At 44.9% G+C, this 26105-nt stretch overlaps 2 protein-coding genes and 1 pseudogene across 10 annotated transcripts in view; 1 reads left to right on the top strand and 2 right to left on the bottom strand.

Moving 5' to 3' along the window:
• The window catches only part of DHX58 (DExH-box helicase 58), a 34688-nt gene that overhangs the window by 5359 nt on the left and 3224 nt on the right, over positions 1–26105 (bottom strand). For 2 of the 5 annotated variants that reach the window (XR_014172146.1, XM_081927006.1), the window contains exons 2-11: positions 11887–12022; positions 10409–10611; positions 10095–10296; positions 8636–8826; positions 7659–7775; positions 7385–7511; positions 6189–6380; positions 2397–2653; positions 891–1040; positions 99–272 (exon numbers count right to left, since the gene is read on the bottom strand). Coding sequence is in view for 4 of the 5 variants with exons in the window: in XM_081927006.1 (XP_081783132.1) it covers positions 99–272; positions 891–1040; positions 2397–2653; positions 6189–6380; positions 7385–7511; positions 7659–7775; positions 8636–8826; positions 10095–10296; positions 10409–10576 (1578 nt within the window). In the remaining variant the exon portion in view is untranslated. Of the gene's footprint in view, positions 1–98; positions 273–890; positions 1041–2396; positions 2654–6188; positions 6381–7384; positions 7512–7658; positions 7776–8635; positions 8827–10094; positions 10297–10408; positions 10612–11886; positions 12023–13307; positions 13668–14116; positions 14241–26105 lie in introns of those variants that run through there. The other 3 variants (XM_081927008.1, XM_081927007.1, XM_081927009.1) reach the window with 3 other exon arrangements.
• Positions 2661–5743, bottom strand: LOC309378647 (general transcription factor IIF subunit 1 pseudogene; annotated as a pseudogene). The gene has a single exon. The product of its transcript is annotated as a general transcription factor IIF subunit 1 pseudogene (transcript).
• Positions 14513–26105, top strand: part of DNM1L (dynamin 1 like) — a 35509-nt gene continuing 23916 nt past the window's right edge. For 3 of the 4 annotated variants that reach the window (XM_081926969.1, XM_081926967.1, XM_081926968.1), the window contains exons 1-2: positions 14514–14765; positions 25290–25437. In XM_081926969.1, the coding sequence (XP_081783095.1) occupies positions 14664–14765; positions 25290–25437 (250 nt within the window). In that variant the 5' untranslated portion in view covers positions 14514–14663. Of the gene's footprint in view, positions 14766–25289; positions 25438–26105 lie in introns of all 4 variants that reach the window. The other variant, XM_081926966.1, reaches the window with a different exon arrangement.

The raw sequence follows: 26105 nt of genomic DNA, 5'->3' as shown, positions 1-26105 counted from the left end.
GCATGGTTTTACTCCTTTACCAATGGCTTCCTCCACCCTTGCTTCTATCAGCTCTGTGCATCCACCAGCTACCCCCTTTCCCCAAGACGTCCTTTTACCTTTAGGCGGTATTCTCGTTGAGGCTGTTGCAGCTGCAGCTGCTGCACCCACACAATCGCTTTCTCCATCAGGACCTCCAGGGTCTCATTGAGCTTCTCACGGGCGACTTCCTTGCTGTTGGCCTTGGCCAAAACACAGCAGGTGCTGTCCGGGGCACGGGCACGCCCCCTGGCCTGAAAAGGTGACGAGAAGAGTGCTTGCGTCCTTCCCTAGAAATCCAGCCCAGCTGCTCCTCTTTTGCCTGTCCCCTTAGGTAGGGCTGGGCGATACCCGGCTTTCAACATCACGATATCTCACCAGCTAACATCACAATATATCAATATATTGTGTTGTCTGAAATAAGGATGGAACTATGTAGAGGCAAACAAGGTATAGCCACGTGGTCCACTCATCCCTCATTTCCCATTATAACCGCATTGTCCTCTGTGATGCTGGATAGCCATTATATTGGGGAATTGCTGGTTACTTAAAGGACTTGGGGCACAGTCCCCCACCCCCATATAAATTTTCCCATATAAGAATTTATATGTATATGGGCAAATGAAGAGGGCAGATGACAGGGCACTGCACTCTGCGGTGTGCCCAGCTGCCCTATAACAAAGGTTGATTTTTTTGTGGTGATGAGGAGTATAAAAAAGCAACTAAAAGGAAGCAGGAGACTCAGGGCCTGGAATAAAAGAACCAGGGTTTGGGCCTCTGTAGCATGTCCTCCCAGGACATACTGAGCACTGTAAGGCTCCCCATGGCAGAGGTCAAGAGTGAAGTTCCCCCCAAGAGTAGTGCTGACTAACCTGCATCATGGCAATCTCGTTCGTCATCAGTCCATAGCGGACGACGATATTACACTCGGGGATGTCCAGCCCCTCTTCAGCCACGCTGGTGGAGAAAAGCAGATTGAGGGTCCCTTTGCGGAACTGATAGATGACTTCTTTCTGCTGTTGCTGGAGGAAACAACCCAAGATAGGGTGAAAAGATGTGGAGCTTGTTGAGGCAGTGGGCTGAAGCTTCTCCTGCGTCCTCAACCCCAGAGCGCAAGTGGTTAACATCACATAAAGTTTGGCCTTCAGAGCAACTGGGGCTGCCCTCTTGAAATGTGTGTTTGCAGGACATTAAGGGCACAAAAGGATGCCCCTAACGTTTTTAGAGCACTTGGGTAGCTCTAAAAGCACCTTTGCATTCTATCTGAGCACATGGTCCCTTTCCAGGTCTAAATTTGGGGGGGAAATTATAGCTTTGATACAAAAACTAGCTGCGCACATTGTTGAATGGCTGGTTCATGAGCAGAAAAAGAAAACTCTTGGGTTTTCTTTCCTTTCTGTAGCAGAGTTCCTTTCACAGAAATGTTTTCCTGCATCTTTTACTTCTTTACAGCAGCAGTAGCATTCCAGCTATCTCTTAGTGAAATTCCCATTACAGGAATAAACACCATTTGGTTTTGTTTCTCAGGGTCTTTATTATGTACAAAACTTTACACTGGTCACTAATAATAAAATAAAAACAAATGAAGAAACATAATCTTTTTCTCTTTTTAGCCATCTGGCCAGAGATCTAATGCTGGCTCATTCACATACTCATTTACACTGGCCCAGACTTAGTGGATCGCATGCCCTGATAAGGACACCTGTTGGTGGGGGGAATTTCCATTGCCTAGCAACTTGTTCAAGGCATTTACAAGTTTCTTCTAGAATATTCCAATAGATGTTGTCAAGAAATCTGCTTCCCCGGCACCTCCCCCAATATCCCTGGACTAATTTTGGAATTAAAACTTTGTGTCTGTGTGAAGCGTGGAGAAAAGCACAAATCTAATAGACCACCTACTGTTCTAATTCGATAATTGGTACACCTGCCAATTCAGCTTCAAAGCTAGGAGGAAGCCAGGCCCACCCTGCAGCTGATGGTGACCTGTGTTTTTATGTTATACAGGATCTGTCCTCAGAGAAAGACAGTTGTGGAGCGTGCCAAAGACTGGGCTTCTTTTGCATTTGGTAGCCTATTTTTCTTCTTAGTTTTAATGTGCTGCATTGCCCTCTCTCTTGAAGTCAATTCACACAAGCGTATTCAGTCCTTGGCAGCTGCAACCTCAGTTGAATGAATCAACCATTGCAAGCAAAACTCTTGTCACCTGGTGTTACCTCTAACACAATGGCTTTCAATGGAGGCAGTTGACGTGTTCCTCTAGGATATATCAACCCAAGAGAAATCGAGTAATATGCATACAACTATGAATCGACCCTAAGGTCCCCTAAGGGTCTCCAACATCCCTCACTTGATCTGTGCGGGAGAACTGTTAATGTTACCTGGGTCATGTGTTTTGTCTGACTGCTGAAGCCAGCCCCGGTCAACACAGCAGCCTTGATCCCGAGTTCACGCAAGTTCTGTTTCTCCTGTACCCATTGGTGAAGGCAATGAGCGCACTGACGTGTCCGGGTGAACACAATGCCCCGCGAGCTCTCCAGTTCTTGGAATTGATTCTGGAGGACTTTCTGCAGCTCATCAAGTTTGGGATTCTCAAAGCCCTTGTCTTGAGCAATGGCCAAGAGGCGTGCTTTGTAGCCTGCAAGACAAGTGCACAGCACACAGACCTCAGCTCTTGAGTCTGATGATTAGGAAGAGTATTACTTTATCTTACAGATTAAAAACAGTTAACACAACCAATCAACAATGTAACTGTAAGTGAAAAAACAAAACCCACAAAACTTCAAATGACCCACTGCAGCTTATGGCAACAGTGTCTATTGGAGAGCAGTCAGTCTCATAGACGGTTTCTTTTCACTTGTTAACTCCTCTTTTTTCTTTCTTTCTTTTTCCAATTTGCTTAATTTATTCCCATTTCGTGTCAGATTTGGAATCCCAAGCTTTACCCCAAAAAATCCCAAAAACTTTTTAGGGCAGACTGAAAACAACTCTATGCATCCAGCTAGAGGAAGCAACTCACGGCAGGTTCAGGCTGAGCAGTGTCTTCCTCTGTTTGCCAAAGCACACACAATTTTAGAATGTGTTAAAATAATAATAATACAAGCAAAAGTATTTGTGTACCAGTAATGGCTTTCTCAGAGTCTCTGTGATTTTGGGTGAGGGAGGCCAGGGGAGAAGAGTGGAACTGGTTGCAAAACAAGTCGCGGCAGAGAATGGTTTACCTCTCAAGGCCTTCCAGCTTTTGAGAACACACAGGGTGTGGGGTGGGTGTTTGTGGGCGTGTAAAAAGATGCCCCTGTTTATTCTAAAAATGGCAACTTTTCATTTGTGAACTCCTCCACGTGAAAGAGAAAACTATTCCTATTCAGAGAGATCATGGCTTCAATGCCTCTCATGAGACTGTCCCAGTCATCGGCCCCCTTTCACCGCCCCTGAATCCCACCAGCACAAAGGTAGGAGAATGGCTCTTTTGCTTTCCCCAATCCATGTGGTTCTAGGATGTAGCCACCCCCAGCTACTAACCAAATGTAAGGGGGCTCAGAGCTGCCCAACAGGAGGGTGGATTCCAAAGGACAGTTTGTATCTGGCCCAGCTTCTGCCCTCCACATTCCTTGAGGAAGAAGTGCATCTTGTCATCGATGTTCTTGCACTCAGGATTGAGGTACTTCAGGATCTGGGCAGCGCATTGGCCATCTGCTCACTGCTCAGCCCCGTTTACTTGGTCTGCAATTTCTTCAGCAAATCCTTTGTGGTCATGGGCCCTCTGGTCAAGGAGTGGCACACGGCATCCTCCGTCAGCTGCACATCAATACTGCTGGGTGTTGAGTTGCCCGACTGTGACTGGAGGGGTAGATGTCCCAGAGATGGTGAGGCCTGGGGCCCAGTGTCCAACTTCAGCCTCTTTGCTGCAGTGAGATCACTGGCACCTGCCTGTTGCTTTCCTTGCTCCACTTTGTTAGCTGCAGCCCGCAAGGTGGATGATGTGCCAGCATCCAAGGGCGTCCCCTTGTGAGCTGCTAGCCAAGCCCTTGTGTTCTTTCTTGGGAGGAGTTTTCTTTTTCATCATGAAGAGTGTGAAAGATGCTTCACTGTCAATGTCGCTGTCTTCAGACGTCTCAGACTCATCACTGGTGTCTTTCTTTTTCTTTTTATCCCGGGGAGTTGGGGCCTTCTTCTCTTCTCCTCCTCCACAGGCTTCTCCTCCTTGCTGTCTTCACTACTCTCGCTTGCTTTGTCTATACCTTTTAAGATGCCTTCCTCTTTGGTCACTTTGGGCTTGCCCACTGCTTCTTCCACAGAGCTGCTGGGTCTGCCAGACATATAGTCAACCTTTTGCCCTTCAAAGCCCCCATCATTGCTGTCTTCAAAGCCTTCATCGTCAGATCCCTTCTTCTTTTTCTTCGTCAGAGGGGCTTTCTTCTTGGCCTTTGTGTATTTCTTCTCATCCACATCACTGAACTCGCTGTCATCCGAGCTCATCTCCAGCTCATCTTCCAAGTCATGGATTTTTTTGGTAGCTCCCTTTTTTTTTGGTCTTTCTTCTCCTTCTGCTCTTCTTCATCACCTTGGTCTTTCAGCCGCTGCTGCTGCATGATGCTAAAGTGGTTCAGAACCTTGTTCTGCCTCTCCCACTCCTGCTCAGCTTCCTCTGCAGTCAACGTGCGATGCTTGGCAATGGGTGTGAAGTTATGCCAGTTGTTGACTTGGAAGACTTAAAAGGCGCCACCTGGACACCGAGTGAAGATGTAGTAGGAGGTGTTTTCTATCACCCCACCCTTTTTCACACCTTTGAACTTGTGCCCAGTCTTGCCGTTGACTTTCAGGATCCAGGGCTGGTTTTCAAGCTTGAACTCCTTTAATGTGATGCCATATTTTGTGATGCCATATTTTTTGCACCGTGCCTCATCACGCAGGTTGCAGTTGAACTCGCTGCCAGCTCCGAACTCCGACATCTCTTCTTCCTGGTAGATGATCTTACTGCTGAGATCTTGCTCCATCTTTGCTTGGTGCCAAGTGGCATAGTTCACTTTGTCAGCAGCACTGAATGCCATGTTATATTTTTTGGAGGTGTTTTGGGGGAAATGGACCACATCCAGTTGCGGTCTGACTGCTGGTCCCCAAAGAAGTCATTCCTGGATGTGCTGCATCCAGCTGAGTCTCTCCAAAAGAACGTATCTGCTGGGCAGCACCTCCTCCTCTTTTTTCTGAAGTTTCATATTTCCACTTCCATGTAGTTCTGTTTCTTCCTCTTTCTTCAAGAGTCTCTCTTCAAGCAATAGTTTTAAGTGCTGACCTAGCTGATCACATGGAACTGGGAACTTGTTCCTGGCCTCTGTTTATATGGACTCTTCTCTTGGCCAACTCACCCACCACATTTCAAAGAAGGAATGGGCCAATCAGTCAGTTTTGGTTTCTCTCCATTTCTCATTTTTTCAGTCTTTATTCGGTTCTCTTCAGTTCTGCAGCAATCTACATTTTCTTTTAACATGGTCTCATTCATAAACATTTTAGTATGAATTTTTCCTAATAAACACAATTTGTATGCAATTTTGACTAATATACACGTTTTTGCAAAAAACAACAACCAAGCTCCTTATATAATACATTATTGTACATAATTTTCACTAATATATGCATTTTGGTACACACTTTCCTCAATATATTCATTTCTGTACACATTGGTTAGAGAACTGCATTGCAAAATTCAGAGAAGTGTGAATTTTGAAGGATATCTGCTTTAGCTTGTGTATTGGCTTGAGAAGTTCAAATTACCGTATTTTTCTATAAGACGCACCAGACCACAAGATGCACCTAGTTTTTGGAGGAGGAAAACAAGAAAAAAAAATATTCTGAATCTCAGAAGCCAGAACAGCAAGAGGGATTGCTGTGCAGTGAAAGCAGCGATCCCTCTTGCTGTTCTGGCTTCTGGGATAGCTGCGCAGCCTGCATTCCCTCTATAAGATGCACACACATTTCCCTTTACTTTTTAGGAGGGAAAAAGTGAGTCTTACAGAGCGAAAAATACGGTAGGTAGTTTCACATTAAAATGTAAGCAGAACAAAATGGTGATGTTTCTGTTCAATTTTTGTTCTGGATAGTGCAAATCAGGTAGGCTCACCTATAAATGCAAACTTAATCAAATTTCTCAGTGTACCTCCTCTGAGAACACTTACTGTCAAAGAGCCGGACCAAGTACTGCTCAGCAGGGTTCTGCAACACCTTAGTAGCATTTTCCAGCAGGTAAAACTCATCCAGAATTTTGTAGGCATCGATCATGCGCACAGTGTCGTTGACCATTAGGGCATCATTGTATTTACGTAGGTGGAAGGCACACACTCGGGTCTTTTGGCAAAAGCGTTTTGCTCCTGACAGTGTGAAAGAGACAAATAAGATAATGGTTATGATTAATCATATAGCTGCCCATCAACCAACTTTCTCTGAGCAGCTTACAACAGAATTATCAACGAAAGCAATATGCAATGATGATGAAAAAAACAACAACAATAAAAGATGGCTAAAACCCTATTTGCAAAAAAGCAGCATGAAATAGTTTACACCCCATATTTATAATGCCGTTAAAAAGTCTGGGTGAATAAATAGGCTTTCAGCTGTCAATGGAAAGACTATAAATAACACACCAAGTAAACCTTACTGTGAGAAGGGTGGGGTGGGATTCCTGCACTGCAGGAGGTTGGACTAGATGACCCTTGGACTCTCTTCCACCTCTACAGTTCTATAGTTCTATCATTCTATGTACAGTTCTATAGTTCTATCATTCTATCATTTGTAACAGACCCTATATTCAATCCCTGAAACTGTCCATAAAAATATCTTAGGACGCAGGTATAATAATAATAATAATAATAATAATAATAATAATAATAATAATATATTATTTATATCCCTCCCATCTGGCTAGGTTTCCCCAGCCACTCTGGGTGGCTCCCAACAGAATTAAAAGCACAATAAAACATCAAACATTAAAAACTTCCCTGAACAGGGCTGCCTTCAGATGTCTTTTAAAAGTAAGATAGCCACTTATTTCCTTGACATCTGATGAGAGGGTGTTCCACAGGGCAGGTGCCACCACTGAGAAGGCCCTCTGCCTGGTTCCCTGTAACTTCACTTCTCGCAGTGAGGGAACCACCAGAAGGCCCTTGGTGCTGGACTTCTGTGTCTTGGCTGAATGATGGGGGTGGAGACGCTCCTTCAGGTGTACAGGACTGAGGCCATTTAGGGCCTTAAAGGTCAGCTTGGCAACATACTGGGAGCCATTTCCAGGAAGGAAGCCGCTTAACCTGCCTGTGGACATGTTTCCTGTCGCTCCCGCCATATTCGTGTACTACAAAACCGCTTATTGAGCACTCACCTTCCTTCTCAAGCGCCACAATTTGCTGCTCGAAGATCTGGGTACCAAAATCCATAGTCAAGTCAGGCTCATTCAGGTAACTATATATCTGTGCCATTATCTCCACCAGTTGTTCTGCAAAGGGGTCCTGAAGATGACAGATGAGGGGAGTGTTTGTATTCAAACAAGGAAAACAAAATCTTATGGGCATGCTTTACTTTGCTCTAAGCTCCAGAGTCACCTTCTCATCATGGTGCCTCTTCACAGTTGCCCTGTAGTTGCAAGAGGACCTTACCTCAGGCCTTTGTTGGGACAGGTTATACTGCTTCTTGGGTTGTGGGCCGTAAGTATCAACGTAGAACTTGTGTTTATCAGAAGACATGATTCTCTCAGTGTCCAGGTTGGCACAGATCTGGAAAGGGTTATATATATTTATATCATTTATTATTACATTTATATCCCACTTTTCTTCCAAGGAGCTCTTCTTCCATGGCTTTGCCCCTCCCCATTTGATCCTGGCAGCTACTCTGTGAGGTAGATTAGACTGAGATGAGAGACTGTGACTGGCCCAAGGTCACCCAGTGAGCTTCATGGCTGAGTGGGGTTTGAACCTTGGGTCTCCCGGGTCCTTGCCCAACGCCCCAGCTACTAGGCTACACTGGCTCAAAGAACAAATTGTAGGGAGTGGTTATGTCAATCCCATGAGCGTTTGAGACATCGGCTAAATCTATGATCAGACCTATAGCCCTTAAAACACCAGTAGAGTTGACTACAAGTGATAAAAGTGGAAGCAAACAGGCGAGGAACCCAAGTATGCCTTTGTCCCTTGCAGACATGTCAAGTATCTGCAAAAGGTTTTCTCCTTAATATGCCGTGGCTGTGTGTGTTTGTGGAGCATTCCCTCACTTGCAGTTGAAACAGTACTATATGCTACCACCTCATCTGGAGCATTGCAAGATACCTTATACCAGGTGAGATTATTTGTCAATCTCCCCAAGTAGTATTGCCTTCTCTGGCTGACAGAAAGTTTTAAGGGTCCAAGGCAGAGAGGTCTTTCCCATCACCTGCTGTACAAGACTCTTTTAGCTGCAAATGCCAGGGATTTAATACTCTAACATGAGCTATGCTCCTTCTATGTATTTAGTGTTTGTGTGAAACGGGCCTGCAGCTGCAGACCAAAGCAGTCTCTGAATAGAAATAAGGTTAAAAAGGGGGAGAGCAACAATGACAATGCTTCCAATATTTGGGCCAAATGTCTTCCATCGGACTCACCTGCAGAATGTGTTCCCGAGCTCCCTCCAGGGAGCTGGCACCACCCGTACCTAGCGAGGCTGTAAGCCCCAGGATCTGTGGTAAATTCTTTTCGCCCTTCAGCTTTCGTTCGAGGTAGCCCTCCATTATCTTGTTGTAGGCGGTTCCTTTGTGGGTGTGATGGCACTCATCAATCACCAACAAGGTGAAATCTGCACAGATGGTGATGACGACGACATTTATATCCCACCTTTCCTCCAACAGTTCTCTCCCCACTCCTCATTTTATTCTCACAACAACCTTGTGAGGTAGGTTAGGCTGAGAAGCAATGACTGGCCCAAAGTCACCCAGTTCCCACTGAGCGGTGACTTGAACCCTAGTTTCCCAGGCCCTAGTCTAACTCTCTAACCACCACACTACACTCTCAGATGATGAGAGGCAGCGACCAACTCCTGGATTATTTATGATGGAGTTTTTGTTGGTAAAAGACAATCAATCAATCAAAAAAACACACCCAAGTAGAGAAAGAATTCCTGGATGGCAAGACCCAAGTTTGGGGCAAGTTCTCTTTGGTGATAGAATCCCAGCAGAGATTTAAAGTCACAAAATATACAGCAAAGTATGGAAATATAGGCTGTTAGATCTTTAATATCTCATTAAAAAGTTCATTTCCAAATTTTGTCTCTTCCTCCAGCATAGGAAAACCCCCCCACACATGACAAGTTAAAAAGGGTTTATTTATGAACACTTCAGAGGTCAGATTCATGTGCTTCAGAAAATTGCACAGGCAGTAAAACTTATCTTAGTTACAAAGTGGTGAAATTTCCTGGCATAGGAACTCGAGAATGGCTAATGACCAGTTCAGACCTCTTCACATGCTGAGCTTCTCAGGGGTGTGGAGACAATAGGCTTGATTACCTATTTCCTCCCCAGGTAAAGCAAGTGTCATAGCTAAACCTGGCAGGACAGCGTACTCCGTGGTATTAACCCCTTCACACATTAATTAGACTTAAGCTTGTTGGTTATATGAGGTTTTTGCCCCAGAATTATGACCCAGCAGTGGAGGAGCAGCGTTTCCTTCCTGTCCTCCTTGTGGGCATTCCAGAAGCAATTGGCTGGCCACTGTGGGTGCTGGACTAGATAGGGCTTTGATCTGATCCAGCTGGGCTCTTAGGTTCATCCCACAAGAGGAAGTTAGGCCATCAACTGGGATCACATTAAAATAGGATTAGACAAATTCATGTAGGACAAGGCTATCAATGGCTACTAACCATGATGGCTATGTTCTACCTCTACTGTCAGAATCAGTATGCTTCTGAATACCAAGTGCAGGATGGGAGAGAGCTCTTGTGCTCAGGACCTGCTTCCAGGCTTCCCATAGGCATTTGGTGGGCCGTTGAGAGAACAAGATGCTGCACTTGATGGGTCACTGGTTTGGCCCAGCAAGCTCTTTTAACACTCTTTCTCACCAGATGCTCACCTGTCAGGTCCACGTGCATCTCCTCCTCTTGGCTGATAAGGGCATTTTGAAGGATCTGTGCTGTGCAGATTATTAAGTCACTCATCTTCAACACTTCTGAGAAGAACAGCTTCTGGTTGCTGTCGCCACTGATGGCTGTAATGTTGAAGCAATTCTGCAAGACGCTAAACTCATTCTTCAGGTGTTGGTCCACTAGAGGCACCTGCCAGGGCAAGAATACAGCAGTGAAACATTTTCTTGGAAATGAGATTGAAACCTTGTCTTTTGGTAAGGAACTGTCTGTCTCCCAACCACCCATATCACCTGGTCCTTACCGTGTTGACCAACACAGCCACCTTGCTCTTCTGTACGCTCTCCATGTGCCTCTTACACACATACACAGCTGCCCGAGTCTTTCCGGAACCCGTTGGCAGCCAAATTATGATATTTTTGCCCTCCAAGGCAGGATCAATGACTTCCCACTGATAATCCCGAAGTTCCATGTGGCCACAGTTTTGAGGGCTGGTCTATGGAAAAACTTGGAAGACCAAGAGTCAATTCAGCATAGCTCTCAGACACAAGTTACTCCTTCCATAACTTGCTGACAAGACTATTCTGGCTAGTAAACTCTATGGTTATCAGGAGGACTCGACATTGTCAAGTTCACACAGCAAAGAGATTCAAACACAATCTCTGTTTACCCCTCCCAGCCTCATCGTTAACTGTTTACACAACATACATTTAAAGCACACCCTCCACTGCAAAGAACCCTGGGAACTGTAGTTCACCCCATACGGTGCTACAATTCCAGCACCCTTAACAAACTACAGTTCCTAGTATTATTATATTTTTTAGGGGGGAGGGGTGCCTTATATTTACAGTAGGTATGCAGATAATGAGACTGGAAAGTGGAAAGCTTGGAAACACTGAAGAGTATGTTGGAAAAGATGGGCAGAAAGAAAAGGGGAAGAAAGTCCTGTTTTTCTTGAACCGGGTAGTTGAATCCAGCCCAGGGCATCCAAGAGGATGTAGCAGCCAGGAGATTTAAGTAGGTCTGGAGACACAACTGAAGCTTACCCCCAAGATGTGGGTACCTCTAAGCACACAGAACAAAACAGATGCCAAATAAAATTTTAATTTGGGTCTTCAGTGGGTTCCCTAAAAGCTGGACTTCTAGGTTCCCATTTACCATACAAGGTATTTTAATACTGAATGCCATGTTATATATATATATATATATATATATATATGCAGGTTTTGGTGTCCTCGGGTGTCTTCCCGTGTAAAAGTTGGGGTGTCTAGGCGACGTTTCGACGAGGTCTCACTCGTCATCTTCAGGCTGGTGCTTTCGGCTTCTTGTTACTGGAACAGAGCAGGATCTCAGTGTTTGAGTTCCTATAAATACTGTTGAGGGGGTGTGGTGTATAGCCTCCAATGTTGTGTCGCCTAGACACCCCAACTTTTACACGGGAAGACACCCGAGGACACCAAAACCTGCATTCCTGTACCCGTGAAAATCTACGAAAGCATATATATATATATATATATATATATATATATATATATATATATACACACATACACACACACACACATATACATATACACACACACATTTATAACGCTGTGAAGCTGCCTGACTTTTCTATACAACGTCATCATCTTTAGTGGGAGACAAAACTTGTGCTCACAAAGAACTGTGCTAAACAGATCGCCGTAACTCTGCTTCTCCCCACACAGAATGCACTTGGGTCTCCCCGAAGCGAGACACTTCTACCCCCCTCTATTTCCCCCTCATCATCAAACACCATACCTGTCTCCCTTTAGTTCTTCTAGACAAGAATGCCACTGCCGTTGCCACTGTTCGGCTCCTTCTTCAACCCAGCTTGGTGAAAATCCCTGGTTCCGCCAGTGTTTTCTTTAGTTTCCTTCTTGCCAGAAAACGAAACCTAAAAAGCATTTTGCAAGACAGTCTCTTTCGGAGCCCCAACCAAGGGGTATCTTGACAGCAACAAACCAGGCCTTTTCAGATTGCATATCACTGAGAAACCCTGCTTGTAGGGTTCCCTTAATTCCTTAACATACACAAACACACACACTTATTTACACAGAACCAAACACTGTTCCGAAAGTTGGTTCCTCATACATATATGGAACACTTATTTCTTATTTTTCCAATATTCAGTTCAGTTCTCTACATCTCTAATTAGTTTGTGAATGTTCTTTTTTTAAAGTCCTCATGAAAATTCAATAAATTCAATTCATCAGTATTACAGTGCAAATTTATCCCAATACACACTTGTTTGTCTCCAGTCTTCCTTAATATAAAGCATTTGTGTATTATTATTATTTCATTATTATTATTATTAATAATGTTACAATATTATGCTATAATAATGTAATAATATATTTTTACTAATGTGTGCATTTCTGTATATGCCTTTTTTTACACTTCACTTGGCTAGAGAACTGCAGTGCCAAAGTCACAGAAGTATAAATTTTGAAGGACTGCAAACACTAGTTTTTGCTGTCAGGGCATATAAGATTTTCTGTGTCCGCTGTATGTGGATTGCTCATTTTGTCCCACCCACAATCGATGGGCAAGAACGAATGCTTATGTACATATTAAAACTTTAAAAAGGCTTGTCCAACATCTAATGAGGCTCAGCCCCCTCACTCTCTTCTCCCACACTTATTCACATGCACATCCACCCAGTCTTTCTCTCTTCCTCTACTTCCACTCACACAATCTCACTCCATCCACCCAACACTCACTCAGTCTCATTGGCATAGCGTGGGTTGCCAGTGCCCAGGGCCACCCAGAGGGAGGCAACCGGACAGAGTACACATGCGCAATCATGTCACCCAGCAGATTGCAGCTGCAAAATCAGGAAAAGAAGCGTTCCATTGTCTGGAGAGGTCACTTCCTGGTTTGCATGGAAAGCCATTTCCAATGGAGCCCAGAGATAGAAATGCGCAGCTGCATGGAGGCAGCACTGGGTAATGAAATTCTGCACCCCTATCTATTTTGCACCTGCGGCAAGTGCCCCTGTGGTGCCCCCCACGCTACACCACTGCTCACTCCCCCCACTCACTCCCCCCCATACTCCACATCAGCATGAATTTAGAAATCTCCTTTCATTAGTCAATATCATCCATTCATGAAACCCAGCAACCACAGCTCAAAGCCATTTGTGCCACAAATGGAAAGTAAAAGAGAGAAAAAAACATCACCATGTGCACACCAGTTCATTCAAGATAGTAAGTCAAGTCACACGTTGTGCATTATATAATTGAGAAACTAAAATGTGTAGAGATGACTTTCTAGAAAGCATCTGCTTTAGGGATGGGACCAGAACGGTCAACCTTGGGGAATAAGAGAGAGTGAGAGATCTATTTTTAATAAGCTCTAAACACAACTAAATAACAACAACAACAAAGCGATTATAACAAAAATGGGGCTCTCTCTGAATTCCAGATGGTAGAGACAAAAAATAGGGAAATGCTCTGTTGTGAACAAAATCTGGTCTTGTTCCCTTATGGGGTATACAAGAGCCCTTATAGAGTCCTTTGTAGGTTCTCCATCGATAGGAGAAAATAACAGAGGCCAACCAGAGAATATTGAGAAGCAAAGCAGCTAGTAAGCCTGATCTTTGTTAAACTGTTGCAACAGGGTGCTCCCCTCACACACAGGAGAGCTGCGGAGGACCCAGAACAAAGGTGTGCTTCCCCTTATATAGACATTTTGAAATTCCCTGCCCTGGAGTTTAAGACCACCCCCAGAAACATCATACATACATCATAGATGGTAATCACTTAATTCCTGAGACCATTCCCTCACCCTCTCCCTCCTTGCAGAGAAACATTTGGTCAGTTTGGGAATCAAAATGGTTTCGGGACTGTGCTGCTCCAGACATGTGGTTTATATATTATGTACGTGTTTGCTTGGTATATTTATGAACATTTATTATATATCTAAGACCTTAAAATTCTTATAACAGCTCTTATATATTTAAATTGCCCTCTAGAGATGGTTGCCTCACCTGGCCTCATTTTAAACAGCTACCTTCAAAATGTTGCATTTCTCCAAAGATATATGTGAGCAGCTTTGTCTTCCACGATGGGGGCGGGGAGGGCGGGGGAAATGAATTGGGGAGGGCATATCTATTTTATTTCCATGCACTTTTCTTCCACCCCGCAATTCAGAAATATGCGGGCCAGCCAGCTGCGTAGGGCAACGTCCTCACGTCCTCAAGTTGCGCTTGAGGGAGACACGTGCACCTCGGGAAAAGGGGCATCTCTCCGCATTCTGCGGCAGAACGCGCCCCTCCCTGTTCCTCCAAGCGCCCTCTAGAAGGCGCTGCGGGGCGTCCCGAACACTACAACTCCCGCCGTGCCCTGCGGCGGCGGGCGGGCGCGCGCGCAGAGGCCTCTGGGAGAGAGCGGGCCGGCGCCAATGGTCGTCGTCGGCCGCGGCGGCGCGGGGGAAGGTGGCAACGCGGGCGTCCTTCCTCGCCGCCTCCCTCCTCCATTCATTGCCGTCGCCTGCCTCTCCCTCCGGCCCCTTCCGGAGCGGCCGCCTCCGCCGCCATGGAGGCGCTGATCCCGGTCATCAACAAGCTGCAGGACGTCTTCAACACGGTGGGCGCCGATGTCATCCAGCTGCCACAGATCGTGGTGGTCGGGACGCAGGTGAGGCGAGCAGGCGGGCGGGCGGGGCCTGCGCCAGGGTGACCTCCTCCGCGTCCGCCCAGCCCAGGGAGGGGTCGCCCTTCGTGGCCCCTTGCGAGGGGGGCTGGGCGTGGCGGCGCCCAGTGGGGCTGGCATTCGTTTTAGGGTTATTCTGAGGGGAGGTTGGGTTTGCCCTGCAGTGTCTGGGCGGGAATGGACGTCGCTGCTTATTTCTCCTCATGTTATGACTCGCAGCAGTTCCACGTATTTCCCTCATGGTTTGCGCCAAAAGGCGCCTCGCGACCCCTCGGCGGGTCTCCCCCTCGCGCCCAGCTTCCAGGCGAAGGTCACTCCCTGGGCGTGAGACCCGGGGCTGGGAGAGCACGTGACGCTTCCACAGAGCACCGGTTCGGTTCTCTTCTTTTGCTACTCGAGTGGCAAATGCGAAGAAGGGGGAAAGGTGGCCTGTGGCCCCTTAGGAGACTGGCCGGTTCGTGGCAGCTTAAAGCTTTATTTTTGGTGCCGTAGCTCTGTGTGTGCGTGCGCGCGCGCGCGCCCCCGCGCGCGCTCTTAGCTGGAACAGACTAGCCCCTTTGGAATTAGTCGAATGTGTAATACGGAAGAAACAAACAAGGAAACTGATAACGGGGGACTAGTGGAACAGGATTGTGCCTTCGTTGTAAAGCTTCTTCCCAGGGTTATCTGGCTGGCTGCTGTGGGAACTGGTGTGATCCAAGAAAGCATTTTTGATGTCATCTTAATAATAATAATAATAATAATAATAATAATAATATAATAAATAATTTTATTTATATCCTGCACATCTCTGGGTAGCCTACAACACATATAAAAATATAACAAAACATCAAACATTACAAACAAATCAGAAAAGTTCTTTATCATGTAGATTTGAGGAAATATTGAAACTCCCACTGTTTTCGGAATTGGTCTGGCCTCATGTATGCTGACCCCACATAAAGTGTGTTCTCCTCACAACAACCCAGAAAAGTAGGTCACCATGCTGCTTTTTTACAAACCAGGGAACTACCTTGTCAGTTCAGTTGAGATTGATTGTGAACACAGACATATACACTATCCAAATCCTGTTGCACCGTCTACTACTGAATTGATTATTTGGGGTTGAATGGAGAGAGGTGATAATGCAAGCTAGAGGGTTTAAGAAACTATCCAGATAATGGTTTAGAGATATGATCTGGTTCTGCTGCTAAAACTGAGCTGGGCCTTGTCCTTTCATCTGCCTGTCTTGGTGATGAGCTGAGAACCATGCATGAGCCTCTCTCAGCTTTTCCAAGGAAGGGCGTGGTGTAAAAAACAGTAATCAATACACAAAGGATGAGAACCTGGAAACAATGTGTTTTAATTGATGTGAGGTATCAGGTGGGGGTGGGGATTAAGGAAAACAATAAAGATTTGAGAATAAGAAAAGTCAGAAGGTTTGTAGGCATGGGGTTATCAGGTTGATAATGTGAAGGGAGTGGGAATCAGTGGCAGACTATTATCAGGGCTGTATGTACATCATACTTTTTTAAAAAACCTCCTTCCAGGTAATTGCATTGTCAAGAGAAGCTGAATTCTATGAACTGTATACATTGGCAGGTTTTTTGGGGAGGCAAAATATCAATCAGCATTTGGGGGCTATTTTGATGTAATTTACTCTAGATTTCATGGTCATGGCAGGAGCTAGGATATTGAAGTATCTTCCCCCTTCCTCCAGTTCTCTGAAACTCAGCCATGTATCTGACATCTGATATATCAGCCCACAAGCTGTCAGATATCGGCTCATATACATGTGCGAGTAGTAAAGGATCCTAACTCTGCTTTTACCTATTAAATATGGAATGTAATTTATACATATATACACTTTTCATACATGTTGCCTTTTTTACTCAGGTCTAGGAGAACATCTGCCGGTAAATTCCATATCTTTTCTGCTGGGATGTAGGTCCCATTGAGCTCAGTGGAACTCTCTTCTGCATAAACATACTTTAGCTATATGGTTTCCAATATGGACTGTAAAATGTAAGCCTTTCTTGAGTTCTGTGACCTTACTGCTCAGGGATGGGAATCCTCAGTAGCTGGACCTTCTAGTATCTGCTCCCCCATCTAGACAGGTTTAACTAGAGCCCGGGGGACACTCAGTTTTAACTTCCCTTATTTTTGTCCTGCTTTATCTCTCCACATCCCACACCCCCAGAGGTCATTGTTCCTTGCCTCTCTTCTCTGTTATTTTTGGAATGCTCTTTTTAAAAGGACAATGTGGGAAATCGTGTAATAAGCTGTTCTAACTTTTATACAAACTCTTTTCCCCATTCATTTATGATTTTTGTGCAATTGGTTTGGTTGACCTTCTTTGGTGGATAGGTGTGCCTTTCAAAAAAATGCCAGCTCCCTTGCGCTCAAAATAGCTACACCGTGATCCAAGCTGCTATCATGGGAATAATTTTGCAGGTACATTTGAAGCTTCTTATACTGACATTGTTTCATTGAGAACAATGTAGTTAACAGAACTTGGGGTTATATCCAATGCTGACTTTCCAGCAGCACAGCAGACATTTGCTTGTGCAAAGCAAATTTCCCTCATTCAGGAATTTAGTGTAGTGCTAATTGGGTATGTGTGCATGGAATGTGGTCCACCCATGGCAAAACTTTCTCCCTCTCATTCCCCACCTCACAGAGCAGATTTAGGGGTGGGTGGGGAGTCCTGTTGTGTGAGAAGGTCACATTCTGTGCATGTAGCAACTTAGTTGAATTCTGTCCATTGAGAACAATTCCTAGTTCCCCATTTTTAATATGTTTTCAATTTATAGAACTAACAGTGCAATCCTATTCATGTTTACTCAGCACACCTCTGCTGTCATCAAGATCATTATAGGATAAAAAGAGGAAAATGTGCCCTATGCTTGTTATTTATCATTGTAATTTAAAGTTGGCTGTACTCCAGTCATCTAGAGCAGTGTTTCCCAACCTTTTTTTGGCAAAGGCACACTTGTTTGATGAAAAAAATCTCGAGGCACACCACCATTACAGCCCCGTGACGTCAGCGCGCAGCGTCACGCCGGGAGGGACGCACGAAAGTGTAACTTTCAATTTTTTTCCCTCCCCCTTGCCGGGGAACCTCCAAGTGGGGTGTGAAGCGAGCGTACCTCAAGACCGAAACGCCTAATTCCTAGGGGGAAAGCATAACTGGGCGTTAACCGATCGCAAACCCTGTCCTAGCCCATTAACATAGGAAATTAACATATACAACGCGGCAAGACACCGGTTTTGGAATCCGTTCCTTCCCCCTCTCGTCTGCCGAGTTGGTCCCTGCCCCTCTCGCGAGACTCGCCACCGGGTCCGCTCTCGCGCACATAGCCCGGCAAGAGGGCGCCTCCCCTGCGCGCTCTGTGCCCCCTCCCTCCCCCTTTTCGGCCCAGCGCGCCGCCTTGCCTGTTCGTGCGCCGCGCGTGAGGCGAGCGGGAAGGCCGCGTAGCCCCCCATGCAGGAGACCCAGGAGAGCCCGGCGGCCGCCGAGACCCCCGCCGCTCTGCCCGCCCAGGACGAGGGGCCCGGAGGAGGAGGAGGAGAGCCCGGCGGCGGTAGCGGAGGAGAAAGAGGCGGCGGCGGCAGCGGCAGCGGCGACTCGGAGGCCGAGCTGCCGGACGGGCCTTCCGCGGAGGAGCCTGAGGGGAAGGAGGAGGCGGAGGAGGAGAAGCCGCGAAGCAGCAGCGGCGAGGAAGAGGAGGCCGCTGGTGAGCGTCGGGAGCAGCCGCAACCGTCTTCGCCTCCGGCCGCTGGGCCGCCTTCGCCGCCTCAGGAGCCGCCCGAGGTTGCCGCTGTAGCCGCCGCAGAGGAGCCGCCGGAGCGGCACACCAGGCAACATCTCGCGGCACACTACTGTGCCGCGGAACACCGGTTGGGAAACACTGATCTAGAGCAGGCATCCCGAAACTCGGCCCTCCAGCTGTTTTGGGACTACTACTCCCATCATCCCTAGCTAACAGAACCAGTGGTCAGGGATGAAGAGAATTGTAGTCCCTAAACATATGGAGGGCCGAGTTTGGGGATGCCTGATCTAGAGGGAAGATAAAACATACTCACTCTATCAGGCATGTGAAGCAGGACTTGTGTTTTCCTAAGTCTGCTTCTGGATGCATTAAGTGGGCATTTATAGTTGTGTTCCTCTGCTTAGAGTTGCTCTGGTATCTTTGAAGAATTAGTGGGTAGGATGAGAGATGATCTGGCTTGTAGATAGGCACGCTTCTAGTTGCCAGTTGCAAGTCAGAAATTGTGTGCTGATGACTAGGAAGGAAAGCTCTCTCTTACACACTTACACACACACACACACACACACACAAACCCCCCCCCCCACACACACTGTACTTCCTTTTACAGAGCTCATTGGGTTTTTTTTATTCTCTTTCTTCACCTTTACCCACTTACCCACTTAACAGTCTTAACAGTCTTAACACTTACCCACTTAACAGTCCTGTTTGGTAGTTTGGACTTGGAGAGGGTGAATTACCCAAGGTTATCACTCAGAGTGTGTCTTGGCCAAGGTGGGTTGTGTGTTGAAACTCTACATTCCTAGACTTGGTCAAAGGGTTGAGACATGCAGAACTGCAGGTTCTAAAACAAGTTTATTGGAGTTCTAGTAGGATACACTAACGGGTAGTGCATTTTGCTTTCAAATCCAGATCTTTCTGTTTAAGATGAATCTCTTGTTTGCTTCTTTATCTCAATATACTCCTTTTCTTGTACTGGGGTTTCTGTATTCTAATGCATTTGCAACATGAAATGTTGCTTTACCCTTGGATGTTGCTTAATTTTGCATTAAACATTTTTTGCTTCCCCCCTGCATGCCTTCCTTCCCCCATGCCTCTCCTTGCTTCATGCTTCGCTGATACTACTTTTCTTTGGAAATATGCTCTGTTGAACTTAAGTGACCTAATTTTTATTCTCTGTAGGCATGGTTTAGTCCTACTTAGTAAGTGTTTCCCAGTTGGAATTGGAGCAGTATTACACAGAGGTCTTTGACTTACTTTTTTCGCTATATTCTATGCAGATAAAAAATTAATGTTACAACTCATTTTTTTAAGATTGGGTGAACTCTGTTTAGTCGTTGACAGATCTAGGACTCTTTCCAGTGTACGTTGGGGAAACGCAATGAAGCATCTGGCTGGCATAGTCTTCCCCCTCATGCTTGCTTTTGAGGAATTGTGCTTTGGATGTACACACGCAAGTGGAGGCTATCCCATTTTTTTTTTCAAGTGTTGGAGGAACACATATCAGGAAGAGAAGGGATGTAGCTCAGTGGTAGAGCATCTGTGTTGCATGCAGAACGTCCCAGGTTCAATCCCTGGCATTTCCAGGTCGGGCAGGACCCCATCTGCACTGCACTGTGCATTTAAGCAGTATTATGCCACTTTAAACAGTCATGGCTTCCTCCCAAAAATAATGGGAACTGTAGTTTAAGGATGCTGAGAGTTGTTAGGAGACCTCTATTCCTTTCACAGAGCTACTTCTTCCCAGGGAACTCTGGAAATTGGTTTTTCAGCCAAGAGAGACGCCCTCTTCCCGAATGACACTCTGTGGTTAGAAACGTATCATCAGCATTTCTGTCTCTGTTGATAGGGAAAACCAGGCTTAATTTTTGATATTTATCTTCTAAATTGGAAGAGTTAAAGTTGGTAGGCCTCTAAGGTATCACTTTACCTGGGCGAGGAATCTTTAATTCTTTTCATGCTTGCCAGATAGATGCTTGAAATGGCCTGAGGCTTAGGCCTGTCACAACACTTTTAAAAATGTATTCGGGTGGGTCAAGAAGTAGAGGCACTATGTGGGATTTCTATGCATGTTTAGGAATAGAGGTAGAAAGTAAAAAAAATAAAATGCTAAAAGGCTGAAATGCAGAGCAGATGATAAATGATTCTAAAAAATTGAATTGTGAGGATTTTTCACATTTCAGCTATAGTATCTCTTTTTTAAAAAATCTAAAAATCAAAATTTAATGCCAATATATTATAAACTTGACCAATTTCTATTGAATGTAATCCATCTATTGGACACATTAAGCTAAAGGCCTGGTTCTCACATAATGCTAATACATGGTTTATTTAGCCAAAGTGTGGATTGTAGCCGAGCTGACTAGACTAACCATTATTGGTTTTTTGGCCCCAAACTATGGTGTGAAACAATGGCTCATTGGTTTATGAACCATGGCGTGCTTTAACTATCATTTGGCATCACAGGACAGGCAGTGACCATTTTAAATGAGTATGATGGACGTGTGTCTGCTGACCTGCGGATCCTTTTGGACCCCAAAGAGGGAGGAATGGGGGCAGGGCGTGCTCTGCTGATGCAACCCTCGCAGAAATGGGGAATTGCCTGCATGTCAAAACCCAACAGCCTTTCTTAAACATCCTATGTTCAATTTGATTTGATTATTTCATTTCTGTACCTCTTAACGGTATACGAAAACTGAAGCAGCAACAGACAACTTAAAATATTACGAAAGTATAGTTACATATTAGAATGTTACATTAATACAAATATATATATTTGTGTATGTATGTATGTATATGTATATATATATATATATTTATGGACCTCACACAGGGTCCATGCTATGGCAGCATGAGGCAAGAACAGCTGTGGAAAACTAACCAAGATTCGGAGAAACAAGCCTGTCTTGTGACTTGTGGTTTGTTGAAATAACCATGGTTAAAACAGATCATGACTTTGCATTATCAGACACGACCGCAGACTGCTTTTCTTTATGTGAAAACAAAATCTTAGAAGGGAGGCAGTCTTCAAACAAAGGATTTTGTTTATATACAGTTCCGTATTTCTACAGAGAGAGTCAAATTCATGAATTTCCAGTAAAAAGTCATTAATTTCACACTCTCATCCTGAACACTAACCAAATCTAATTCTATTGTGCAAAATACATGTGAGTTGCATTTACAGAGGTTTTGAAATACATTGCAGGTCAGTATGCATTAATTGTTAAAGCAACTAATTAAAATGTGTGTGTTTTAGAAAATGTGTTAATTCCAGAATGGATGACTTTGTTTGAATCAATGATTTAAGTAGATATCTTTAATACCAATTTGAATCAGTACTTAGTACAGTGTAATTCTATGCATATTGACTCAGAAGTAAGCCCCATTGAATGGTGTGGGGCTCACAGTGAGGAAAGAATCTTTCCCAACCTGGCACCCTTCAGATATTTTCGACTACGACTCCAGTCAGCCCCAGCCGTTCATCTGGCAATTCTCAGCCTGGCAGAATAAAATCTAATTGCTGATCTCAGTTTAACAGGCCTGGTAAATTTCCTTGAGAAGCTTAGGTTTCTTCTTTTTACGTCCTTGCAAGATGATGCTTTTCCTGTTCTGGTCTATAAATCGAGGAAGAGCAGCAAAGTGAAACTGACACTAATTATCTGTTTATATTGTAAATTCTCCACAGCTTGAGTGTGCATGGATTCAGTTGAGCTGTGTGCTACAGTGAGTTGACAGTGTGCTACAGATTCACGCTGCTTCAGTTAGTCGGTTGTAACTAGTTCGGCAGTTCTATTATAGGGTGCATTAAGAAGGTGTGACAGCTGCTATTTCCCCCTTTCTTGCTGCCAAGGTTGCCCCCATTCAGTGTATGGAGGAGTGTTGCTGAAATCCAGATGAAGACTCTTGATGAAAATGTATAATCTTATTACTAAAGATTCTTCTGTTCTTCTTGTTGGTATGAGGAAGATAATGGCTTTTAAACTTGATTTTTAACTGCTGATCTTGTTTACTTGGTTTGTTTGTTTTATGAAATTGTAATTTTAAATGTTGTACACCACTGCTTTGAATTGTGTTCTTGCACCAGAAAGGTTGGATGTAAATAGTTTAACTTATAAATAAAACCCCTTTTTTTCTTGAAAATCCGTTTTGACAGTAAGTGGCAGGTTGATGTGTCCTCAGTGTAACTACAGATGCTTAATTAAGCTGATAGTGGAATTGTAAGAGTCGGAAGGGACCCAAGATCTGCTCCTTAAGAACCCTCAAGGTGGTAAAGGAGTAGATTCCTCCTCCCCAACATACTGATCACTCTGCAGTAGAGATGACTAACTTGTGCCCCTCAGTGGACTCTCAATTCCCATCACCGCAGCCAGCATGGCTAATAGTTGGGGATGATGGGAGCTGTAGTTCAACAACATCTGGAGGGCCACAGCTTAGCCACACCTGCAGCAGTTTTATTTATTTATTGTTGAGGAATCCGATGACTTACTTAGAAGCTTTTAACCAGCCTCAGAAATAAGTCCTTGCAAAAAAATTATTAGTCTGCTAGGGGCTAGCAAAGGACAGAGGGAGTGAGTCATTTTTGTGCCAGGCATGGAACTAAACCTGTTTTCTATGAAGTGTTCCACATGGTTTCTGTCTTGCGTGCAGAGGAGGGTTGGGGCACCCCATCCATCCTGACCGCTTGTCATTTGTGGTTGCTTACAGCTACCAGGCTAGTGCTGAAATACAAAACTGCCTTTAACCGATTGAAAGGCAGGGTGCAAGCTGCTGCAGACAAAATACCTTGCCTTTTAAGAAGTACCCCTTTAACAACAAGTAGAATAAATGCATACAGTGGAACCTTGGTTCGTGAACTTAATTCGTTCTGGGAGTCTGTTTGACTCCCGAAACCGTTCAAAAACCAAGGCGCGGCTTCCAGTTGGCTGCAGGAGCTTCCTGCACTCAAGCGGAAGCTGCTTTGGACGTTTGGCTTCCAAAAAAACATTTGAAAACAGGAACACTTACTTCTGTGTTTTTGGCGTTCGGGAGCCAAAGCATTAGAGTACCAAGGTGTTCGAGAACCAAGGTATGACTGTAGTTACTTAGAAGTCCCACTACTGCTTCATGAACTGGAGAAGTGAGTTCAAGCAGTAGTTTATGTTTGTGTGTATATGTGTGCGCACACACAGAGTCTTGGGGCTGCTGCCCCTGTTTGCATTGCTCACCAAGCCTCACGGCCTCCTCCCCTTACACCTCAGTCAGATCCCTATCCCCTCACAACTCCTTCAAGTCCCCCATATCCTCAAGACTTCCCCTGTGTCCCTCCATCCCTGTTTGAGTCAGACCTCTGCTGCTGTTTAAAACCACTCCTTTAAAACCTGCCTCTTTTATTGCTCCGCTCCCCTGCCATGACTTCCTGAAATATTGCAATGAGATGCAAGAAGTCCTCCAATGGGGGTTGTGCAATGGCAGCCTTACAGTTTTGTTTCTATAGGAGGTTTATGTAAAATTCATTCATTATCTCTTTCTCTCTCTATATGTATGTCGGAAGAGAGAGAGAAAAAATATACAGTACAGTATTTGAAGGAGACTGTTGAGGTTATGGATGTATGCAGAAGTGTTTACAGTAAAAAACAAACAAACAAACAACAATAAGCAGTAAGACCAGCAGCTAAAAAGAAAAAAATCGACCCATTTATATTGATACAAATGGAGATATTGAAGCCAGGCCAGGCCAGGCCCAAGTTGTCATTTAGGGCTTTAAAGGTTAAAATCAGTCCCTGGAATTGAGCCCAGAAACTAATTTGCAGTCAGTGTAATTTATGCTCAGTCTGAGGAAGGAGATTTATTAGAGTTTATTGGAAATATATGTTAACACCTTTTGGAGTAATGAGGATCACTGTAAGGGTAGATTACGTCAGAGATGGGGAACCCATGGTCCTTAAGATGTTGGACTCAAACTCCCATTTGTCCCTGCCAACGTGGTCAGGCGAGGGATAGTTTGAGTTGGGTTAGACTGTAGCTAAAAATGGTTAGCCATGTAATATTTTTCAGTGACTTTTTATGCTTTTGTAAACTCTATGCTCTTTGGCATATAACATTGTAAGTGCCTTTTAAAAATTATAGCTGAGCTTCTGATAGTTCTTGGATTGTTTTCTGTACGAATGCTTCAGAGCATTATGATCCGTAATTAGCTGCTTCTGATAGGTCGGCCTGTTAGTACTGCAGCTAAGGTTCATCAAAATTATTGATGAAATTATTTAATTATAGTTGCAGAAAGGATTGATAGCATGTAATGGTGTACTTGCATTAGTGTCCCATCTTTTAAACATTGATTTTTTTCCTGCTTTTCTTGGGGCTCTTTCTGAGGCTTTTTCTCCCTCACCAGTTGTACTCACTGTAGAACTGGGAACAGAGTCTGCTCTGGCATACTTCCTCTCTCACTTTCCAACCCCATCTGTTGTTTTACTTGACCTTGGGGGGGGCAGCTGCACCCCCCCCAACACCCATGTCTGGGAGGCAGCTATAGTTTCCCTCCCTTTCATGCTAGATTTTCATGAAATGCTGTGATGGGATAAAAGCAGAATTGCCAACAGAGGGCAGTCTAGATCTATTGCAACAGATAGATCCATCTTTTTTTTCCAAAGCCTGATTTTTGGGGGGAAGGTTTTTATTGACACCTGTCCACAACCTATGAAACTCCCAACACTGTCATTTGTTCAAGGCTATTGGAATAGTAGAATGCAGTATGCAAGTCCTTTGTTTCCTTTTCTGTTTTCAGAGCAGTGGGAAAAGTTCTGTGCTGGAAAGTCTGGTGGGGAGAGACCTGCTCCCACGAGGCACAGGGATTGTCACCCGGCGCCCCCTCATCCTGCAGCTGGTTAACGTTTCTGCAGAAGATCTTCGGAAAAAAACTGGAGACGAAAACGGTAAGGGCTGCTCATAATGGGATACGATCCTTAAAAGGAAACTACTGTTCAGTTGCCGTTATACAGTCATGCCAAGTTAAGAAATAGCCAGCATTTTAATTTTAAAAGCCGCCGACGCCTTTCCATGGCCTGCGTGTGTTTCACATTTTTCTCCCTTTTTATATCCTGAGAGCAAGGCACAGCTGCTTTGGATTTGTACCACCTGCACAACAAGGAAAGCTTGCTTGTGCCCTTGCCATTCCTGTGGGTGGTATTGCTGTTACTCACTCATAGCATTCAGCAATTTTAGAACTGAAGTTGTGTGTCTTCTATTTACAGCTGCCTCATTTTGGGGGTAGTGGGCTACATCACAATTGCACTGAGCATTTTAATGGAATGCATAGGAAGTTGCCTTATACCGAGCCAGAACATTGGTCTGACTAGCTCAGTGTTGTCAACGCTGATTAGCTGTGGCTCTCAAAGGTTTCAGACAGGAGATGCTTCTAGTCCCACCTGGAGATGCTGGGGATTGAATTTATGGCCTTAGCAGATGCTCTGCGACTGAGCTATACCCCTTTCCTATGCTAAAAGCATTTGACAGAGATTGCTTCAGTTCTCAACGCTGGAAGGTAGGGCAGTATTATAATGATGTGGAGAGAATAGGGGCTTGCCTAAGGCCGCCTGGTGCA

The sequence above is a fragment of the Podarcis melisellensis genome (genome assembly GCF_964234715.1).
Source record: "Podarcis melisellensis genome assembly, chromosome: 10".
In the NCBI taxonomy this organism is placed as follows: Eukaryota; Metazoa; Chordata; class Lepidosauria; order Squamata; family Lacertidae; genus Podarcis; species Podarcis melisellensis.
This window is presented reverse-complemented; position numbering and strand designations above follow the sequence as displayed.